The sequence below is a fragment of the Alosa alosa genome, chromosome 1 (assembly GCF_017589495.1).
Source record: "Alosa alosa isolate M-15738 ecotype Scorff River chromosome 1, AALO_Geno_1.1, whole genome shotgun sequence".
In the NCBI taxonomy this organism is placed as follows: domain Eukaryota; kingdom Metazoa; phylum Chordata; class Actinopteri; order Clupeiformes; family Clupeidae; genus Alosa; species Alosa alosa.
In genome coordinates, this window is record NC_063189.1 from 24,178,938 (window position 1) to 24,201,416 (window position 22,479).

At 44.1% G+C, this 22,479-nt stretch overlaps 1 protein-coding gene across 1 annotated transcript; it reads left to right on the top strand.

Moving 5' to 3' along the window:
- The first annotated feature begins 3,468 nt into the window (after positions 1-3,468).
- Positions 3,469-21,345, top strand: LOC125291934. The gene is made up of 3 exons (XM_048238950.1): positions 3,469-3,472; positions 3,705-4,659; positions 21,212-21,345. The coding sequence occupies exons 2-3, from the start codon at positions 3,750-3,752 to the stop codon at positions 21,268-21,270; spliced, it is 969 nt and encodes a 322-aa protein (XP_048094907.1). The 5' UTR covers positions 3,469-3,472; positions 3,705-3,749; the 3' UTR covers positions 21,271-21,345.
- Positions 21,346-22,479: the final 1,134 nt, after the last annotated feature.

Genomic DNA, 22,479 nt, shown 5'->3' on the forward strand with positions numbered 1-22,479 from the left:
CTCCCCCCTCCCCACATTGGTTGCGTGCATGTGAGGCGGGGGGACGTCGTCGATCAAGTATAGCCTAAGCCATGTTTTGTGTAGTGTCAATAGTATATTTTGTTGATGTACCAATACGAGTTTGATGATGCTGCTTGATTTCAGCATCATTGTGCTGTTAGTGTCCATTAGGCCTACGCTGGTTGAACTTTTTTTAATGGTCAGTGTTTGGGTTTCTCATAGCAGAGACACATACAGAGATTGATTCTGTTAATAACACCAGATGAAAACAAATGTTATTCATGGCCATACCAAGCAAGTGGAATCGCAACATTGACCTTAAAGGACTGTTCTTTTTCAGAGAGTGTGTACTGAATTACTTGGGGCTGAGATTCTGGTCCCCTCATTTCCTCTCAGTTCAGCCTATTGTTCACTCCATCTTTCTGGCCGTGTATATAAAAACCCATTAGTATAGCTTCAACCTAATAAATCTGTGAATTACACACACACACACACACATGCGCGCACACACACGTATCAATAAGTGAATGAGAAGGAAAGAAAGTGTCAATTGCAGAATATAAGCTATTCTCTCACTCTGTCTCTCTCTCTCTAAGATATCCAAACATTACTGATAGTGAGTAAATAGGACAGGATTATGGATATGATTGTTAAATGCAACATTTGCTAATAGTCAGATAAAACGAAGCAATCATTCCAAAATATTGGGGACCAAATTGCCACATATCACACAGTCAACAGAGAAATGTTTCCCATCAATGTTTTTGAAACGCTGCACATGAATAGGAGTGTAAAAAGAAAGAGTTGCTTGCTGTCTGTACAGGATATCTAATGATATGGAAGTGTGAACCTTTGCTTGTGCAGCTAAAGAAATGCATTAAATATTCAATTTCTCCACACCATAATTTGGGCACAGAAAAGGAGGGAAACGGGAAGGAGGTGAAATGAGTTTCCCTCAGGGCTAAAGACTGTTACGCTCTCTTGTACTCTTCGCTTTTGTTGTCTGCATAGACAGTAATTGAAATGTTCCTAAACCTGCTTTCTCTCTCCATCTCTCTTTCATGCATGCATGCACGCGCACGCAAACAGACAGACAGACAGACAGACACACACACACACACACATAGTCTGTTTCTTTTGTTTCTTTTTCCTTATTTCTTCCTTCTCTTTGTGTTATCTCTCCAGTCTTGTGTCTCTCTGTCCATCTGTTTCACTTTTCTCCTCCACCTCTTTCAGATCCCTCTCCCTCTCTCTTTCTCCTGTCTCTCTCTGGCCTTCATTGGTCTGAAAGCTCAGGGATGTGGTCAATGTTGATGTGAGGTAATCATCTCTGAATGCATGAATGAACCAGAAGGAAAAAGGGATAAAGACTGCTCACATGGGAGGACGGCTGATGGTATTTGACATGACATCCTTGTGTGAGCAAAATGCTGACCAACTAATCAGGGAGAAAACTCTGTTTTCTTTCCCCTAGGCTACATAGAGATGTCTTCAGGTCATATACAGTATCGCACTAGGCATGCCACTGTCCACTCTGAGATGCAGATTACCAATTGTAGTAAACATCTGCTTTTCTGTGTTGTGCATGGTGTGCCTTTGTAATATTACATCTTAGCTATTTCAAGATGGATTACACTAATGCCATACAGTACATGTCATTAGGGCAACATCAATTCAAGTCTCTCAAGTGAAATATGGATGCCTGTGATTTTCAAACAAAGGCACAACAGCAGTGTAAAGAAGCTGCATTAAGAAACACTAGTAGCAGAGAATGTAAACGGGCTCTGCTATTAGCTAGCCTCTGTGATGGTACTTCAGACTTTGGTTGCTACTATTCACAACTACCACCATCATTATCATCTAGTTTCCAAGGTGGGCGCACAGGTAGATAGATAGATAGATAGATAGATATATACTTTAGTCATCCCGAGGGAAATTTTAATAATTTAATAAGTTTAGTTAGCTGGCTAGCTAGCTAGCAGCTGGCTGAGTTTGTGTAATTTCCTGAAGTGGAAAGAGATTTTGCTCAGGCCTTAATAGATATCCTTTGTTTGAAAATAAATAGTTTCTATTCTTTCCTCTTAATTCCATGTGTTGCAACTCTCGCTGTTAACTTTATTAACTTATCCAGCAAACTATTACAAATTCACGACTGTAACAAAACACTGCAACTCTCGCTTGCCCTCGAACTAGTCCATCTTCCTGTTTCCGCTTTGTCGCCTTCGTCTGAAAAAATGAGTGGTGCGCTACCTCGCTACCTGGCTAAAATCCTAGCGTGCCAGCAAGATCTACGTCATTTTGACGTCACGGTGTCGCGCTACCGGTCGGGTGCGTTGAGTATGTAGAACGCCAGGTAGCGCGAGGTAGCGCACCACTCATTTTTTTTCAGACGAGCGCGACAAAGCGGAAACAGGAAAATGGACTAGTTCGAGGGCAAGCGAGAGTTGCCTTGGAAACTAGATGATAATGATGGTGGTAGTTGTGAATAGTAGCAACCAAGTCTGAAGTACCATCACAGAGGCTAGCTAATAGCAGAGCCCGTTTACATTCTCTGCTACTAGTGTTTCTTAATGCAGCTTCTTCTGCTGTGTAACGTAGTTAGCGTTAATCTTTTCACAACAGCGACACCTCTGTTCAGGAGAATATTGCAACTAGTGTCGTGACCACGACGCGCGAGTATAAATGGTTACGGCGCTTCTGTGACGTCACATTGTCGCGCTACAGGTCGGGTGCGTCGAGTATGTGGCGCACTTAAAATCCTGGCGCGCCAGCAAGATCTACGTCATTTTGACGTCACGGTGTCGCGCTACCAGTCGGGTGCGTCGAGTATGTAGAATGCGGTGCGGTAGCCCGTTACCAGTGTTACACCACATCAGACTACAAGCTATTGCTACAAACAAACACACCGACACCGTTTCTCACACAGGCCTTTATTTTGTTTGTACCGCACGAACGTGAGCATGCAGCTGGCAGTCACTGAAGCAACAGCATCTGCAACACAAACACAAAACACCTTCGTCAATAAACTACGTAAACTTGACTGGCCAACTGAAGGTTTAGTACTATGGACAATAAACTTATAAACGTGGCAAACAATAAACAAACTAGCATAAAACAAAGAGCAGGGCTTACCACTTACGGTGGTCTGTTTACTTCCTGGTTTGCGTTCATCAGAAGACCCGACGGTAGCTCTCAAGAGACAATTATAGTTTGGCGGAGTGAACGTCATAGGCGTGAATGGGGCATTGTTGTGTGGGAAGAAGGGTGTTTGTGTATTTAACAGGGTATGTATGTTTATTTTATTTGTAAAGGTTGTGGTGTTAATGTCTGGTAACTGGATAATGTATTATATTTTATTAATGTAGAGTATTTATATATATTTGTTAGACAATGATTGATTTTGGGACAATGAGGTTCTGGCCAGGGGCTAGAAGACCTGTGGCAGACCAGACAGCATGTAGAGTTGGTTAAGGTGAGCAAAGAGAGAGCACCTGTGTATGACCAGAGAAAAGAGTTTCACATTTAGCTATATTTAAAGTGCTATATTATTGAAGTCATTTTGCTTTAAGTTTAGTTAAAAGTATAAATACTTTAGTTTGATTGATTATTTTCTTTTTTTCTCTGAGACGACCATATCCCCTGTTTGGGAAGGGAAATAAACAGTTTTTGGACATCAGCATCGCCTCGCTGCTCTGCTTTTCTAGGCTGTAAGGCTAGCCCGGCAACATTTGGTGTCAGAAGTGCTTGGGATGCCTTCAGAGAGAGCAGCTGAGAAGATGCCACCCAAGAGCAAGACCCAACCCCAGCAGAGGGAAGAGAATGAGCAGGTGGACGCCAATATAGTACCAACGGAGCCTAAAGACGCTGCTGCAGCGGTGTCACCTCCAGCAGAGGGAGCAGTGGCAGAGCTATCGAACCTGGTGAAGACCCTGTTACAGGCTCAATCAGACCGTGATGAAAAGTGGAAGAAGGAGGTGCAGTCCCAAGACCAGCGATGGAAGACCTTGACCCACCATTTCCACCTTCTTCAAGGACAGATGGAGGATATTCGAGAAGGGAGCGACGGTTCCAGGTCCACAACACCTCAGTCTCCATCACTGGGGGAGAGACAGCCCCAGCTGACCTTCAAGGAGCCCAAGCTCCACCCACTCACCAAAGATGATGACACAGAGCATTTCCTGGCCACATTTGAGCGTGTCGCGAAGACCTGCAGATGGCCAGACTCCACATGGGCCATCAGGCTGGTACCTTTGCTGACCGGGAAGGCACGCAGTGCGTTTGTGGCAATGGACCTGCAGGAGACAGAGGACTACGGCAAGGTAAAGGAGGCCATTCTCAAAAAGTATAACATCAGCGCTGATACCTATCGTATGAGATTCCGCTCTGCTATCATCATGTCTGGTGAGTCGCCAAAAGAACTTTATGTGCGTTTGAGAGAGCTATTCATGAAGTGGGTGAGGTCTGAGGAGCACTCACTGGAAGACATCTGCGAGCTAATAGTGCTGGAGCAGTTCATGGACATGGTGAACCCGGACATGGCCGTCTGGACAAGAGAGCATGACCCCAAGTCCGCTGAGGAAGCAGCCAGCCTGGCAGAAGTGTTCCAGGCAGCACGACAGGGAACCAGGGGCCCAAGCGCCAACAGATGGACTTCTAGGGGTAAGTCTGATGGGGGTGGTGAGAGCCGTGGTCAGTTCCATCAGAGACCTAGCTTTAACCGCGATCCAGATAGAGACAGACAGGAGGTTAGGTGTACTTATTGTGGGAAACGGGGTCACATTAAACCTAACTGTCAGGCCAGAAACACCCAGAACACCACAATCTGCTGCACACCTAGGCCGCACACACCAAACATCCAACACACACCAAATACAGAACAGCTGGTACAGGTACGGGTTAATGGTGAGGCAGCAAATGCACTAGTGGACACAGGGAGTTCACAGACTTTGATTCAGGAGAGCCTGGTACCTGTAGAGGAGAGTAATGGTCAGCCAACAGTGAAAGTGTGTTGCGTGCATGGTGACATTAAGAGCTACCGCACAGCTGAGGTGTTCCTGACTGTTAGTGGCCAAACATTTTTTATGCCTGTTGCAATTGCCCCTACACTGCCCTATAAAGTAGTTCTGGGTCACGATCTCCCCATTTTATGGGACCTCGTCCCCAAAGTCAAGCACTGCAATGCGGTCACAAGAGCGCAGAGTGCGAAGGAACTGGAGGAGTTGCCTTTTGCTGATGCAGATCTGGACATGGCAGACAGTAAGCCTAAGAGAAGGCACTTGACACGACAGCAAAAGCGCAGGCAGAAGGTTGTTGGATTCTCTGGTTGTTGCGTTGTGTTTTAGTTCTAATGTCTGTATTGAAGATGGTCAATAAAGCTTGACGGCGGGATCAGGATCGGCGATTAGATGATGATTTATTGTAGATGGTACAACAATGAATAACAGAACACAGGCTAAGTCTCAAACAGTAAAACTGTGCAGAGTCTAACAGTTGTGGTTGTTAATAGAAGCGCTGCTGAGCCTTCCGACAGAAGATGCTCCTTGGTTGCTTCCTCGATCCGCCTCCCCTGTCAAAACCTAAGACAAAGCCTGTTATACTAAAACATACAAACTTCAATCATGCCAACGTGGCAGGTGCCAACCAGTGTACAAAACCCGGCCCTAGCCAGATGGAGATACTAGCCCGAATAGGCAGACATGCTGTCCCCTCGCCCATGTTATCACTGATGTTCCTCGGATGTTCCTAAACATCGGCCTGAATGACCTTCCTGCTGGTACACAGGCCTAAGGCACAGTTATGTACAATAATATGGACCTCTCCCCTGTTGTATACTACACACAGAAGTAACATATGAACACATCAGAATACAGTAAGAATACCCCAGAATTCTACAGTCCCCCTCTTGATCAATCAAAAACAGATTTTTATAGATCAAACAATCGCAAAACAGAGTCTGATGTGTCCTAACAAAAAATAGAAAAATAATAAAACCAAGCATTACTTCTCAGGCACTTTAAGGAAAAGAAAAGAAGTGCAGGCACCTTGAAAGAAAACTTAAAAACTGATTATGTTGCTGATGAATATCTCACATTCTAAGAGTTAAAAGAAAAGGAAAACAAAGTCTTTTGGAAGTTCAGGAAACCGGCCAGCAACAGTTCAGTTCAAAGGCAAAGTCTCTGTCCCAGATGTTGTCTGTGGCTCCCGGCAACCTCATAGGTACATGTGGAGTGAAAAGAAAGAGCAGTATCAGTTGAAGGATAGTCATGGAAACAATAATATATATAATTATCTATTATAGGGGTGTAGCAACCTCCCAACCCTGGTCCCCCAGTGAGTCCCCGGTTAACCCGTTGCTGCGTGTTCAGCTCCCTTACGGGTGTCCCCAGAAACCCACCTTTAGAACCAGGACTACAGGATTACTCCCCCCTCTTGATCTATCTAATTGTAATCATTCTCAAAAATCTGCAATTGTAATTGTATCCTCAGATTAAACATTTCATATATCAGTAATCATACATATTTAATCATCAAAATCAATTATAAGACTTATCTAAGTCTATAATTTTTCATAACATGAGTTTGTGTCAAGAAGAGTCCACTACCTCAACACCCTGAGCATGCTCGGGTTCTCAAAGAAAGATTCTACTCGGATCCCCTAACCTTTCATTTCTCCTGACGCCATAAATTCCCCTGTCAAAATGAAAGTCTCCCGTGAATCTTCCCCTCTAGTTCACACCTCACCCCTAAAAGAAGATCGGGCGGAAACTCAGATAGAATTCGCACCCTACCCAAGCGTCATGTTTCAGGCGGTTCTATTAGTTTACAAATGGCTTGCATGTATCCACTTTTCTCTCACCCTGGACCTTCACTGCCGACTATGTTATGGCAATCCACATCGGGGAATGATGTCTTTCACAAGGACTTTGGCAGTGTGTAGTGCAATTCCAGATCGTGCAGGGAATGCCTCAATCCACCTGGAGAACTTGCACAGGACAACCAGAACATCTCGGTAGCCTTTACACTTGGGAAGAGTGATGTAATCTATCTGGAGAACTCTGAATGGTCCTGGTGGAGCTGGTGTCTTCAGCATTGGCAACTTAACCTTCTTGTCGTGATTGTTTTGCCGACAGGTGACACACCGCTTGACGATGTCTTTGGCCGTTGCTGTGAACTTCGATGACCACCAGACCTGTATGAATCTGTTCCTCATCTTCTCCACTCCCACGTGTCCAAGCGAATGAATTTGCGCCGTCAGATATGGTAGACTTTCTGGAGCCACTGTTCGTGTTCCAAACCTCCACAAGTTGTCATCATGGAGCTTTGCCGCATTTTCAATCCAAGTCCATTTTTCTTCTCGGCTCGAGCTGTTCTGCATGTCTATGATGTTGGCCAAACTTTCCCGTTTTCCCTCTTCAGATGTTTCCTTGACCTTCTTTGTCACTCTCATCATGCATTTCTCGTCATTTTTCAAAAAATGTTCCTGTTACCGCTAGATCCGTCCGTTTTCATTTCCGCGTCCATTCTCGCTAGTCGCTTCAAGTATCTCCTCCCTCTCTTTTTCTTTTAATGGGTTGTTCTTGACACTGCATCCGCCATTGCATTGCCTCTTGCTTTAATGGTGTCTTGCCTTGTATGTGCCTTTACTTTGATCACTGCCAGTTCCTTTGGCAGCTGCATTGCATCCAACAATTCTGCCACAATCTGTCCGTTCTTGATGGGACATTGTTTCACACACGGAGGTGGTTTTCCAGTCAGTCTGACAGGTTCCATTTCCAACAGTCCACAGTCATTCCTTCCCTTAGCCCATGCAGGATGTTCCAGGAGATCCTTTCTTTTAGCCTTCTCAGGTTCCACAAGACTTCCATCTCCTTCCAATGGCTATGGTGACTGGGGCTGTCTGCTTTTAGACTGAATTTTTCTCCAGTTGGTCCACCAGCTGTATTGATGATGCCTGACAGAGGTATTTCGTGTTTCTTCAATAGGTCGGATGAAAAGACTTTAAGTTCAGCACCAGGATCAATCATGAACTCAATTTCGATGTGTTCTTCAAGCAAGGCAGTAGCATAGATGGTGTTGTCAGTTCCTTCTGGTTGGTAAAGCACAGACACGCCGTCGGTGGTGGCTACTGTGCGCACAGGGCATATGAGTGCCCTCGTCAGCTGACTCATCCCAGGCATCCCAGTCCTCCATCGCTGGCCTGGTTTTCTTTGTCTTTGGCCTTGTTACCGAGCAGTCGCCCCCTGGGCAGCATTGATGTAGATGCCCCATCATTCCCTGGTGCAGGTGGGGGTGAGGGAGGTGGTGGTGGGGGTGGGGTGAGGTAAAGAGCTGACAGGTGGGTGAGGTGGGTAAGGGCTTGTAGCCAGTGGCATTGGTAACAATGGGGGGGAGGAGGTACTGAAGCTATGGCTAGTGGCTGTGAATAGCCATACTGGAGTGGAGCAGTTTGATGATCGTTGGTTGCAGACGTTCTTCCTTGTCTTTGTGGATTGTAGAAAGCAGTGGCTGCTGAAGGGGCCAGAATGATTTGTTTCCCGGTCACCTGCTGGCTGTTGGTCAGGTGGGGTGCTGTTTCTAGGCCCATGTGGGGTCCCCATAACAGCAGCATTCTGTCCAATGAAGCTGTCTTTATCAATGTCCACTGCACTTCTAGATGTCTCCACCATGGCATATGGCGCTGTTGAGTCCAAGTCAGGCAGAGTCGGATTGAGGCGGGTGCTTGGTTGCCTGTTGGGTGACCATGGTTATGGCACCCCCGCCCCCACTAGGGTGCCGGTGTAAGGGGAGGAGTTGGCTCCTCCCCCGCTGAGTGGGCCTCTGAGACTACCTCTTCGCCTCATTCCACTCTGTTCTGGCAACACATCCGCTTCCATGAGTTGTTCCTCCAAATCACGTCTCTCAGTCTCATGTCTGCAAATCCTGTCTCGGATCTCTAATTCCAACTTTTTTTCCTCAAATTTGCCCAATTGTAATTTCACTGCCATCCAATCTGACACATAGTCTTGTATCTCAACTAAGGCCTGTAACTTAGTTTTCCTACCAAGAACCATATCTGATTGTGCTAATATTAAATATTAAATTGTACTATGTGTTTCAAAAGTGACGGGAACCTTTTAAACATATTTTTATATTTTCCTGTGATGTGGTAGTGATATAGTGACAACTTTGCACTTTGAAAATTTGGTTAGTAATTTGTTCGCCTCTCAATTGTTCACAAGTTGTCTATCTCTTATTTTTTTTTTTTTTTCCCACACTCACACTCACACACACGCTCCCCTGCCAGGGAAAGGGAAACACACTCTCTCTATCTCTCTCTGCCCGTAACCTGACACTTGGTAAGTTATTTTACTCACAGCATGATGCCACAACAAAAATTTTCACCAGTGTCAGTTCCACTTAACTCAGACAAATTAATGTCTCACTCACACTTTTAACGATCTTTCGTTAAATTCCCAGTTGACCAAGTCAACAAAAAACATAGGTGGAAACCCTATCCCACTTTTCAAAATACTGCACAACCAAAACACCCCCACTCTGGTGATTTCGCCTCCTTTCCGTATCACTGTAGCACTAAGTTTAGTCCTAGGGCCATTAAACTAAACAAAGACCGTTGAGAAACAACCACACAGTTCACTCAGCAAAATAATGACTGTAGCAACTCCTATTTTCATTGGCACACGCACAGCATTCATTTCATAAAACTTACACAGCTTAACATGTAATGGCAGTACAGAAAAAGAAAAAGATTTAACCCCCAAGCTTGTCCGTGGAAGTTAATCGATTACTTCTTTAATTGCTCAATGACCTATCCAATTACCCAAAATATGTGTACACTTTGACCTTTTACTTTTTTCCAGAAAACTTCTTATATCAAATGACATCTAGAGCTTATCAATCATTGATATAGGTAATGTTATTTATCAAAACACTTAATGACACAAACTTCAATACTCTCATTAATGTGCGGCTTTTTAATTTCTAATTTATCTAATAAATTAGCTTTACTTTTGGTTCTTTTTCCCGCATAAAGGAGTAAAGATTCTTTGCTTTCACCTGGTCAGAATGTCTTCACTTCATGCAGGGTGCGAGCAGCAGTGTTTCCCCTCTTGGCAGGCTTCCAGCTGGGATTCAGTCACGCCAATCAGGCTGCCAAGATGGACTCTTCTTACAGATGTTCAAAATCCAAAATCTGCCCCTCAAGTCTCTTTGAACCCGTTGGATGTTTTCGCCTTGCCTCTCCTCTTGCGGTCGGGTCATGATAACCAAATGTTGTCATCTTTCTTCTCCTTTTATGAAGGGTCACGCACCAAATGTTGGATTCTCTGGTTGTTGCGTTGTGTTTTAGTTCTAATGTCTGTATTGAAGATGGTCAATAAAGCTTGACGGGCGGGATCAGGATCGGGATTAGATGATGATTTATTGTAGATGGTACAACAATGAATAACAGAACACAGGCTAAGTCTCAAACAGTAAAACTGTGCAGAGTCTAACAGTTGTGGTTGTTAATAGAAGCTGCTGCTGAGCCTTCCGACAGAAGATGCTCCTTGGGTTGTTCCTCGATCCGTCTCCTGTCAAAACCTAAGACAAAGCCTGTTATACTAAAACATACAAACGTCAATCATGCCAACGTGGCAGGTGCCAACCAGTGTACAAAACCCGGCCCTGGCCAGATGGAGATACTAGCCCGAATAGGCAGACATGCTGTCTCCCTCGGCCCATGTTATCACTGATGTTCCTCGGATGTTCCTAAACATCGGCCTGTATGACCTTCCTGCGGGTACACAGGCCTAAGGCACAGTTATGTACAATAATATGGACCTCTCCCTGTTGTATACTACACACAGAAGTAACATATGAACACATCAGAATACAGTAAGAATACCCCAGAATTCTACAAGGTGGAAAATGTTGTTGATTAAAGTATGGCCGCAGCCTGAGTTGTCTATTGATATAGATATACCCCGTAACATTGCAGAGCTACAGAGGCAAGATGAAACCCTGAAGCAAGTGTTTAAAAAGGCTGATTGTAGTAATTCAGGTAGCTTGTTGCATGAAGAGCAGTACATCCTGAAAAATGGGATTTTGTACCAGGTCAGAGGAGAGCAGGAGATGTTGATTGTGCCACAACCATTGAGGCAGAAAGTAATGACCTTAGCACACTCCATCCCATGGTCAGGCCATCTGGGAAAGTACAAGACCCTGGCTAGAGTTGGTAGCCGTTTCAGTTGGCCCAATATGTATACTGACATCACAGAGTTTGTTCGCACATGCCCAGAGCTCACTTCAGGGAAGGCAGTACCACGTGCACCACTTCATCCACTCCCAATCATTGACACACCATTCACCCGCATTGGCATGGATATAGTAGGGCCACTAGAGAGAAGTAAGAGGGGTAACCGCTATATCCTAGTCATATGTGATTATGCCACCAGGTATCCGGAGGCATTCCCCCTGAAGAACATTAAGGCTAGGCAGGTTGCGAACTGCTTAGTGCAGCTGTTTTCACGGGTTGGGGTGCCACAGGAAATAGTCACTGATCAGGGTAGCAACTTCCTGTCAGTATTACTGAATCAGGTCTATAGTTTGTTAGGGGTTAAAGCGATCAGGACCACGCCATATCACCCCCAGACAGATGGGTTGGTTGAACGCTTCAACCGCACCCTGAAGAACATGCTCCGCCGCTTTGTGTGCCAAACAGGAACTGACTGGGATGAATGGCTGCCATATCTTCTGTTCGCCTACAGGGAAGTCCCACAAGCCTCCACCGGCTTTTCGCCATTCGAACTCCTGTAAGGTCGGCAAGTGCGAGGGCCATTGGACCTGCTGAAGGAGCTGTGGGAGGAGCCGAAAGCTGAGCAGCAGAGTGTGGCCGCATATGTGCTCCAGATGAGTATAGTATAAGTATATATACTTTTTTGATCCTGTGAGGGAAATTTGGTCGCTGCTTTTAACCCAATCGGTGAATTAGTGAAACACAAACAGCACACAGTGAACACACAGTGAGGTGAAGCACACACTAATCCCGGCGCAGTGAGCTGCCTGCTACAATGGCGGCGCTCGGGGAGCAGTGAGGGGTTAGGTGCCTTGCTCAAGGGCACTTCAGCCGCGGCCCACTGGTCGGGGCTCGAACCGGCAGCCCTCCGGTTACAAGTCCAGCGTGCTAACCAGTGGGCCACGGCTGCCCCATGAGGAAGATGAGATGAGGAAGAAGCTGGAGGATATGTCAGAGCTGGCTCATCAAAACATGGAGTTGGCACAAAAGAAGCAGAAAACCTGGTACGACAAGAAGGCCAGGGGTCGGACATTTGAACCAGGTCAGAAAGTGCTGTTACTACTGCCCACTGAGGACAGCAAGCTGCTGGCCAAGTGGCATGGGCCATATGACATCATCAGGAAGGTGGGAGACGTCACGTATGAAGTCTCGATGCCGGAACGTGGCAAACAGACCTTCCACGTGAATATCTTGAAGGAGTACCACGCCAGAGATCGGGTGGAGATGCAGCTTTTTGTCCCATCGAGCCCATTACCGGAACCGTGGAGCTGTCGCACCTGGAGGACCATCAGCAGGACCAGGTGAGGGCGCTGCTGGATCGTGACCTGTTCCAGGAGAGGCCGGGACGTACATCGCTCGTGACCCATGACATCATCTTGAAGCCAGACGCATCCCCTCAGAGGAGAAGCTATCGGGTGCCAGAGCGGCTGGTGCCAGCGTTGAAGGAGGAACTGGATGTGATGCTTTCACTGGGAGTCGTAGAGCCATCGTCCAGTGACTGGTGCAGCCCGGTGGTACTAGTACCAAAGAAGGATGGCAGCGTAAGATTCTGCATACACTTCCGCCAAGTCAGTCAGGTGGACCCCTACCCAATGCCTAGAATCGCTGACCTTGTGGAACGGCTAGGTAAGGCTAAATACATATCTACCATCGATCTGTCCAGAGGGTACTGGCAGGTGCCGCTGAGTCCGCGGGCAAAGGAGATAACAGCTTTTCGCACCCCTTTTGGACTATACCAGTTCAATACTATGCCTTTCGAACTGCAGGGGGCACCAGCCAGTTTCCAAAGGCTGATGGACCGTGTTCTGAGGGGAACCCATCAGTTTGCTGCAGCTTATTTAGATGATGTCTGCATCTGGAGTAACACCTGGCAAGAACATTGCCACCACATCAGACAGGTGTTTGACCGCATCCGTGAAGCGGGGCTCACAATCAACCCAAAAAAGTGTGCCTTGGTAAAGCGGGAGGTCCACTACCTTGGCTACATCATTAGCGGTGGGGTCATACGCCCACAGGTGGAGAAGGTTGAAGCCATTCGGAGCTGTACGCCGCCAACAACTAAAAAGAAGGTGAGAGCTTTTTTAGGTTTGGTTGGATGGTACAGATGTTTCAACATCTCTGAGCGATCATCTCCCCTTTCTGAGCTCACCAGGGCAGCGGCGCCAAATAGAGTAGTCTGGACTGAGCAATGTGAAGTGGCCTTCCAGGATCTGAAGGGGGCAGTCTGCAGTGACTCTGTTTTGCTGAGCCCAGACTTTGAAAAGCCCTTCATTGTGCAGACAGATGCGTCTGGAGTAGGCCTGGGTGCTCCTGCTACAGGAGGAGGATGGACAGCGGAGGCCGGTCGCCTTCATCAGCCGGAACCTGTTCGACCGGGAGAGGCGATATGCAGCGGTGGAGTTGGAGGCCCTAGCTATCAAGTGGGCCCTTGACTCCCTCCGTTACAACCTCCTGGGCAGACCTTTCAAGCTGGAGACGGACCACAGAGCACTCCATTGGCTGGGGAAGATGCGGGACACCAACTCCCGGGTCACCAGGTGGTACCTGTCTCTCCAGCCCTACGAAACAAGTTGGCTGACTTCCTGTCCCGCATCCCGGAGGATGAGGAGTAGGGAGTACCCATAATGGAACCCTGCTTGAAGGGATTATCCCCATGGTCCTGGGGCGACAGGCTGCATGGAGGGGGGGGGAAATGTAACGGTGCGGTAACCAGTGTTACACCACATCAGACTACAAGCTACAAACAAACACACCGACACCGTTTCTCACACAGGCCTTTATTTTGTTTGTACCGCACAAACGTGAGCATGCAGCTGGCAGTCACTGAAGCAACAGCATCTGCAACACAAACACAAAACACCTTCATCAATAAACTACGTAAACTTCAGGACTGGCCAACTGAAGATTTAGTACTATGGACAATAAACTTATAAACGTGGCAAACAATAAACAAACTAGCATAAAACAAAGAGCAGGGCTTACCACTTACAGTGGTCTGTTTACTTCCTGGTTTGCGTTCGTCAGAAGACCCGACGGTAGCTCTCAAGAGACAATTATAGTTTGGCGGAGTGAACGTCATAGGCGTGAATGGGGCATTGTTGTGTGGGAAGAAGGGTGTTTGTGTATTTAACAGGGTATGTATGTTTATTGTATTTGTAAAGGTTGTGGTGTTAATGTCTGGTAACCGGATAATGTATTATATTTTATTAATGTAGAGTATTTATATATATTTTTGTTTGGTTCAAGGCTGTTAGACAATGATTGATTTTGGGACAATGAAGACCTTCTGGCAGACCAGACAGCATGTAGAGTTGGTTAAGGTGAGCAAAGAGAGAGCACCTGTGTATGACCAGAAAAAAGAGTTTCACATTTAGCTATATTTAAAGTGCTATATTATTGAAGTCATTTTGCTTTGAGTTTAGTTAAAAGTATAAATACTTTAGTTTAATTGATTATTATGACCACCGCTAGCAAAGCTAGCGAAGCGGTCATATAGGGATTGTCCTTTTTTTTTTTTTTTTTTCCGTCATCTACTTCCTGAATTTTTGGTCAACGATACCCGGGACACCGAACCACCGGGACACATGAAATTTGGTGGGTATGTAGCCCCACTAGACTTTTACGGAAAAATTTTGTTTCGTCCCCTGGGGTCCACTCCCCCCCCGTGCTGGGCCCCCCGAACCGCAAAAAAAGCAGTGTTTTCCTAAATAACTACCTGAACCGTGGCACCGAGGATGAAGAATCTTTTATGGTATGTTGGTCTCAAGGGCCCACATCAATCTGGCCCATAATCACTCATTTGTGATTTGCACCCCCGGTAAAAAATGAAAATGCAATATTATTCTGCTTTAATCGCCCCTATCTTCAGTTAAGATGTTCAGAACTGCACCAAATTTTATTTGTATGATTGACCTGGCATTCTCTCGGGGTATGCCAAGTTTCGTAGAATTTCATCCATGGGGGGGGTCTTAAAAAAATAGATTATGTGTACATTTAGTGACTACACTCATTGGCCTGTAGATGGCGGTGCACACATATACACATGCACACACACACAGGCACCCACATACTATCGGTATTAGAACGGCCGATACATAATTACAAATTCAGTAGGATTAAAAGAAAGCCAAAATATATATTCATCATCATCATCATGGCTGCATTTCCAGTATTGGCGATAAGTAGTCGCTTTGTCCACTAGATGGCGATCGTTGCAGTGAGACGTAATTTTGTTGGAAGTTAAACGTGGGTTGGAATAACAATGGACGCTTCCTACAAGGACTATAGTTTACCGCAGAGAACGCCTAATAAGGATAGGATGATGTTCACATGAAATGTAATTCCCATTTCTTCTTGAAGCGAAATAAATCTGAGGATGTTTATCGGACATGCTTGGTTTTACTGCAGGTACGTTAATCTTATAATATCAATAAGGACCTAGGTAATGTTACCAAGCGTTGGTTGAGTGATGGAGGCCAATTTGATTGTTTGCATTTGTAGAAAACTATAAATGCGGTTATACCAAGCAAATTGATAGCAGCACTGTAATTGTATCTTTCGACTGTCATTTGTTGCATGTGCTACAAAAAATCATTCTGTGCAATGGAAGATTTTACCAACGTTACACCGGGTCTGATACAGTTTTGCCTATACATGCGTGAGACTGAGACGCCTGTTTATTTTGTTTTAAGTGCGTGCAGGGTGTGAGAGGGGAATCGATGTGCTTTGATTCCAGCTTGGTAGTTGTAGTCTGAAATTAAAAAGCACGTGTGTGTGAAGTATCCAAACAATGACACCTTCATTTCATTATGGCTGCTTTAGCAACACACCTTAAGCTACTGTGTAGTGGGTCCCATTTAGAAGTGGCTACTTCATTCGCGCTTTCCTTGACTCATGGAGCTGCGTGAATTTTATTACAACTTTTCGCCCGCGATATGGCAGTTTAAGTCCGCTTGATACTGTAAGGCGAAGCCATTGGTTTCAAAGGAGATTTTATTTGTGTCGCCAGCATAGCCTATTGACAATTTATGTTGTAAATAGGCCTACCTTATAAGCCTACCTGTAGCTTAGGGAAGCTAACAGCTTTCTATTAGGATAGTGTGTTAGTTACAGTTTTGTCATAACTCCCTGATGCATTTTTACATTTAGAATAGCCAGAGCGTGAACAATATCGGTGCCTATGGACAAGGCTTGGTGAACCCAGCCTGATCTGCCCGCTATTTATTTTTGATTTCTTAAAAGATTGAGGTTGGTCTGGTGAAAGCCAGACTAGCCATGGACCTCAGTTACACAATGCAAGGGAACATGAATCAGCCTATATTTGCACGAACAATAACGGACAACAGCTCTTCAACTTTGGCCCGTTAAAATGTGTATGAACAGTCTAGCGACGCATTTCATTAAGGCCCATTTGGACATGTCAGTTATTTGCACCACTAGATGTAAAACAGCATTTCGTTTCAGACTACTGTTACTTAATTTGTGCATTAACAATAACGTTTCAGACTACTGTTACTTAATTTGTGCATTGACAATAAAGTATTACATGAACTAAAGATGACTAAAATCTTATGTAGAAGAAGAAACATTCACAAAAAAATCCATCCATCCAAAATGACCTTTGTTTTGATAGCTGTTGAAAACGCACGGAACTGACAGAGATGTTTTTGTTTATAAATAAATAAATAAATAAATAACATTATGCTGATACCTTTTGCTTTTCCCAAATACAATGTAGCCTACAGGTGTAAGTGACCTTTCATCAATCCAGTTGCAATGAACTGTGATGAACTGCCCTACTTGTGATTGTTTAGAGATGTTAAAGGTTTTATAACAATGCTACATCTTCTTTGGCTATTCTACAATCTATTCACCTTTTCAGCACCAGTAGGCTACTCTCTGTGCAGCCGCACACACACACTCAGGCATGCCAAACAAGCATACACAAAAGTTTCAAGAGTGGGGGATGGAGTAAAATATGGAGACAAATTGAAGTGTGATTTATTTTCGCGGAACGGATGTACAGGACTGAGCGGCGGTCATATTTTGTACTGCTATGCGGTACATCTAGTTTTGTTTTGGAGTTTTTTCTTTTTCTTTTTTTCTCTGAGACGACCATATCCCCTGTTTGGGAAGGGAAATAAACAGTTTTTGGACATCAGCATCGCCTCGCTGCTCTGCTTTTCTAGGCCGTAAGGCTAGCCCGGCAACAAGCAGAGAGGCTTAATTCAGGACAGGGAGTCTGTTAGAACTTGTGGCTTTTGTCATAGCACAGTCTCCATGGCTTGTGTTGCTATTTTTGCAGTATCTCCAAGTGTGCCCCTTTCATATCCTCAACAGAGCCAGCTAGAACCAAAGTGTGCTCAGTGCTCACAAAAGGACGAGAGACTCAGAGACGGTCCCTCCATGGCTGCCAGCGCTCTCTGTTGACCACACTTGCAGTTCAGCTGGCCCTGTTCCATCCTGTTAAGATTTTTTAAGTTGCTCACTTGTGTAATATCATTATTCATTACTGTGCATGACACAGGCCTGGTATTGGTACTAACACTTGGTTGAAAATTCATAAGAAAAGTACTGGATAGCAATGTATGGGTGAGGAAATCTCTACTCAGTGTTTCGCTGATAGTTCAGTGCTATTGTTTACCTATCCGTGGTGATTCAGTTAGCTGGTTTCGTGTTTACAACCCGCATTCATACATTTTACAGTGACATTCATATGAAAAGTGTATAAGACCATACCAGGCATATAAACAAGAGAGCCAGAGCTGGTAGTAGAGTTGTTCTCCCATTAGATTTGCTTGTAGTCTCCCTGCCTCTCCCTGTCTGCCAATTTCCTAGCTAAACTGTTGACGGTAACTGCTCCCTACTTCTACAGAATGAGGATTTCTTAAAGTTGCAAGAACAAATAAAAGAGTGCAAAATAAATGCCAGTCGAGCATAAAATACAAGAAGTCCCCTTTATCATGCTTTGTTTTGTTCTGCCACATTCTTTGATTATCCTCTGCCTTTCAACAAATTAAACCCTGCACAACATGCTGGGAAGAGATATTGATTTGCTTACTCAGCCTCTGTTTAGATGTTGAGACACTAACAGTAAAAAAAATCAAGCAGAGAAGACTGCTGGAGGGGACAAATATTGGTAAAATGGAGGGCATTCCTTTAAAGGACGACCACTGCAGTCCATGACATTAAACTGGAAACATTGACTAGTTTTATCCAGTTACAGAGCGATAGAGCAATCTACACTTTAATTGTGAATTTGCACATTTATTATCTGCAGTTTCAAAAAATATCATGTTGGTATAGTGTACAGATTAGGATCTGATCATTCTGATCGGTCACAATGTCTCAATGTGTGATATAAGGATTTCAGAAGACTTAAAGCAATACCAAAGAGTTTTTTATTCCTTAAAATAATGTTTCATAAATCGTTTCAATGGTTAATCAACTTGTAACAGGGTGAACGGCAATTCTGCATTCGCTTCGCGGCCCTTTATGGGCTATAACCGCACTATGTAAGTTTGCCAGATCGGGTAGCGAATCTGTAGTTCGATGGAATGAGACATAAGAAACTACAAATTTGACTTGCATCTGATGTCGCAATACATCGTACTTTGTAAGTCATGCAAAATATTCTACCTTGTCTGTGGACATCGTTATTTGCAAAGCCGGTGCTGGATAAACAAATAGCGTGCGTGCGACAGAGGGAAAGTTCTTTGGTGTTGCTTTAAAGGAACCGTATAAGAAATGTATTTCAATTAATCATAAAATGGCCCTGATATGTCTCTAGACATAAGAAATCATGTTAATTTCAAATACTATCACTGACAACAGTAGTCCAGGCAGGATATTGTCATTTAAAAAGTGAAGTTGCAGCCCTCAACTAATGTTGATGTTGTGTTTTGTCATGTCATATTGTGTTTTAGCCTGATGCGCCACCCTCCACCTATCTACTAATCACAAAGTCTCAGTAGTGTTTCGACAACCTGGAGTCAGGGGCGAGGGGGAGGGGATACACTGCTCTACAGTCATTTGAAAGTGATTGCAGTACCAGTTTTGGCCACAATCTTACATACATTATGGTTTCTTTAAGTACTCCAGATATGAATCATCAAATATGAACATAAATAGAACAGAACAGTAGCAGTCCTTCCCATTCCTACCACAAATGTTAGATCATTTAGAACACATCAGAGAATGTCTTTCAATTCAGTTTTCCCAATATAACACTAGCTCAACCTGAAGGCACCCCAGTGGAGATTCAACATTATGCAATTATTGTGAGGCAGTAGGAGTTTCATATAGATCTGATTGTCCCCATCTGTTCCACGACTTGCACCTGCCTGTGTTTGGCTGTTAGTCTCTCTCTAAATCATGCCATTAGGTGTGTGTGAATCGAAAACCACCAGCAGTTAAAGCACCAAAGAACTTTTCCTCTGTCGCACGCACGCAATTTGTTTATCCAGCGCCAGCTTTGCAAATAACGATGTCCACAGACAAGGTAGAATATGTTGCATGATTTTAGTACGATGTATTGCGACATCAAGTCAAATTTGTAGTTTCTTATGTCTCATTCCATCGAACTACAGATCCGCTACCCGATCTGGCAAACTTACATAGTGCGGTTATAGCCGATAGAGGGCCGCGAAGCGAATGCAGAAGTGCCATTCACCCTGTTACGAGTTGATGAACCACTGAAACAATTTTCTAAACATTATTTTAAGGTACAAAAAACTCTTTGGTGTTGCTTTAATGATGATCTAATTGGCGCCAAATAGCTGGGGGGTTAGCATGCTCGGCATGTGACAAACAGGCTCTTCATACTCAAATGAACCCCTGTGACATGATGCAAACGCCATGGGTCTGATTTGAACACATCAAGAGCCGTGTGACAGTGACAGCAACAAGCTTGTAGGTGTTCTCATGCGCACCAGGATTCAAATGGCGTTTGAAATGCACTGTTAAAAGTGAAGGTGAAAAGACCCATCAGTGTTTACTTTAAAGACTTGTGACGATGAATCGGGAGAAGATATGGCTGTTTGGTGTATGAAAGGCCTGAGAGCATATCAGGTTTTTATCAACCACCTCTCTTCCATGGCTTTGATACTTTTCAAAAGACTCGCATCTTGTTCAATTCTGCTGCATAGAAAGAAGACGGTTAGTTAAATATTTGCTATCCTATATTTTTCTTAGCAACAAATAGTATCCATCAATGATCGCTTTATTCCTAACTCTCGCTTAGTCGCTTAGTACGACTTCAATTGCATGTGGTAGTTTTACAGTAAAGCACTGACTGGAAATAGTTTACTTTCTCCATCACTTTTGTCTGAAATGCTGTGCAGCAGGACTCAGGTTCTGTGATACTTCTGCGATACTCAACCTCACCTAAGTAAAGAAAATTGATGTATTTCATCAACCATGATTAGCTGTTATCTATTAGTGATGACTTAGCTATGTCCTCAAGGTCACGATGCAATCTTAGCTGAGAATACAACCCATATATGTTCATAGTCTATCCTAGCTCTAAAAAGAAAGGATTGCCATTTAATTAACAGTCCATAAATGAGATTTTTATGTTGCATTATGTCAGCTTCTTACAACTGTACTGTGGGCATCTATTTTGTGTTAGTCAAGCATCTGTTTGGGTGGACATTTCATTGTTTTGGCAAAATCTAATAGTTTCTTTATTTTCCATTTTTACTACAAGCACTGAATTAATTCTTTCCAGTAATATTTTTGTTATGATGAAAATAATGATAAAAACACGGTAACAAACATTATACTGACACCAAGCAGTGTTTTAACCATGGAAGTGCAAGGTAAACATCATCATCTCTGTTGTGGCTGGAGGGGGTTGTAAAATTTATATAACTGCCTGTGTGCTTCAGAAACAATGAGACTCAGACAGAGTTTTTTTTTTCTCTCTCTCTCTCTCCCCAGATTCGTTGCTCGTGGGCCACTGTGAGTCACTCATTATATGGTGCCGTTCGTTTCCCTGACACTGTAACCTGTGAAGTTCCTGTGGTCCTCATTAACCCCGGCTGGCATGTGCCTGCCTTGTCTTATCTGCCATTGCTTGCCATTTGGAATGAAAGTAGATGTGATATTTTTCCTGTCTCTTTTATTTCAGGAACTCAGAGGACACTTTTTTTGTTTTCATGTCTTTTACTTTACATTTTTTCAATTTTTGACAATGATCAAAATGGTTGAGATGTAAAAAAATACATACACATAATGCCGTTCAACAAAACCTCTCAGGAGAGGAACCTCATGGTCATTCTTTTGATACTCAGAAGTGCAGACTATTTTGTCCTGTGGTTGGATTGATTTAACACATCATACACACTGATACACACACACTCTCTCTCTCTTTCTCTATCTCTCTCTCACACACACATACACAGTTTTATACTGGGAAAATGTACCCTCAGAATCGCCTCCTAATTGTATTGCTCATTACAAAATGGATACGTAATGAACCTAGGACACCTCCTATTTTGCTCTTATGCTTACATAGTCATTAGTGTTGTGAATCCCAGTGTTGTCTAGTCTGTGTGCATGTGTTGTGTGGGTTCATATAAGTTCATCCACTAAATGGCAGTTTATTCATTAATTAATAGTCCTAAAATGTACAGCTAGGGTCCACACAGTGGACCAATTTGACGTTGGCTCTGATGCGGATTTCTGAACTGATGTATTTTTCATACGGCTGAGCCACAGAGGGCTTAGCGTAATCGCTCATAGGGCCAGAGATGCCAGGGCCTGTGGCAATAAAACACCCGATGGGAATTTATAATCAAGCTCAGTTATAGTTTGAAAGTGAAATTTAGTAAGAGTATTTAGGAGCAGTGGTTCATGATTCATTTAGCGTGGTTCTCAAAGGCCCGAAGCTCCATTCAAGGAACTGTTTAATGTCCAAATCTTAGATGAAAATTGGTCATGAAGTAAAGAGTGATATAATCCCGGTGAGAATATGATGTTGTGCAATGCTGGTGAGCTGCTGTGATTTCCATTTTGGCATACAGGTCCACAGGTAGAACTCTGCTCAGATGGCTTTTAGGCTCTTAAAATCTTCCCCAGACCATTTATCCGGCTCAAGTACTCGACTCAGATGATCCTGATGTTAAACCAAATTAGTCCGAGTGCCTGATGCTTTCTGGGTTTCCTGATGCTGAAGTGTGTATGCAGTTTTGTGTTCAACAAGCGAT

Bases quoted from the DNA above. Each gene is read 5' to 3' on its own strand.
- LOC125291934 (XM_048238950.1), top strand. From the start codon at position 3,750: ATGCCTTCAGAGAGAGCAGCTGAGAAGATGCCACCCAAGAGCAAGACC. The intron at 4,660-21,211 runs GTAAGTCTGATG...CTCTCTCCCCAG, and splicing joins CAACAGATGGACTTCTAGGG to ATTCGTTGCTCGTGGGCCAC.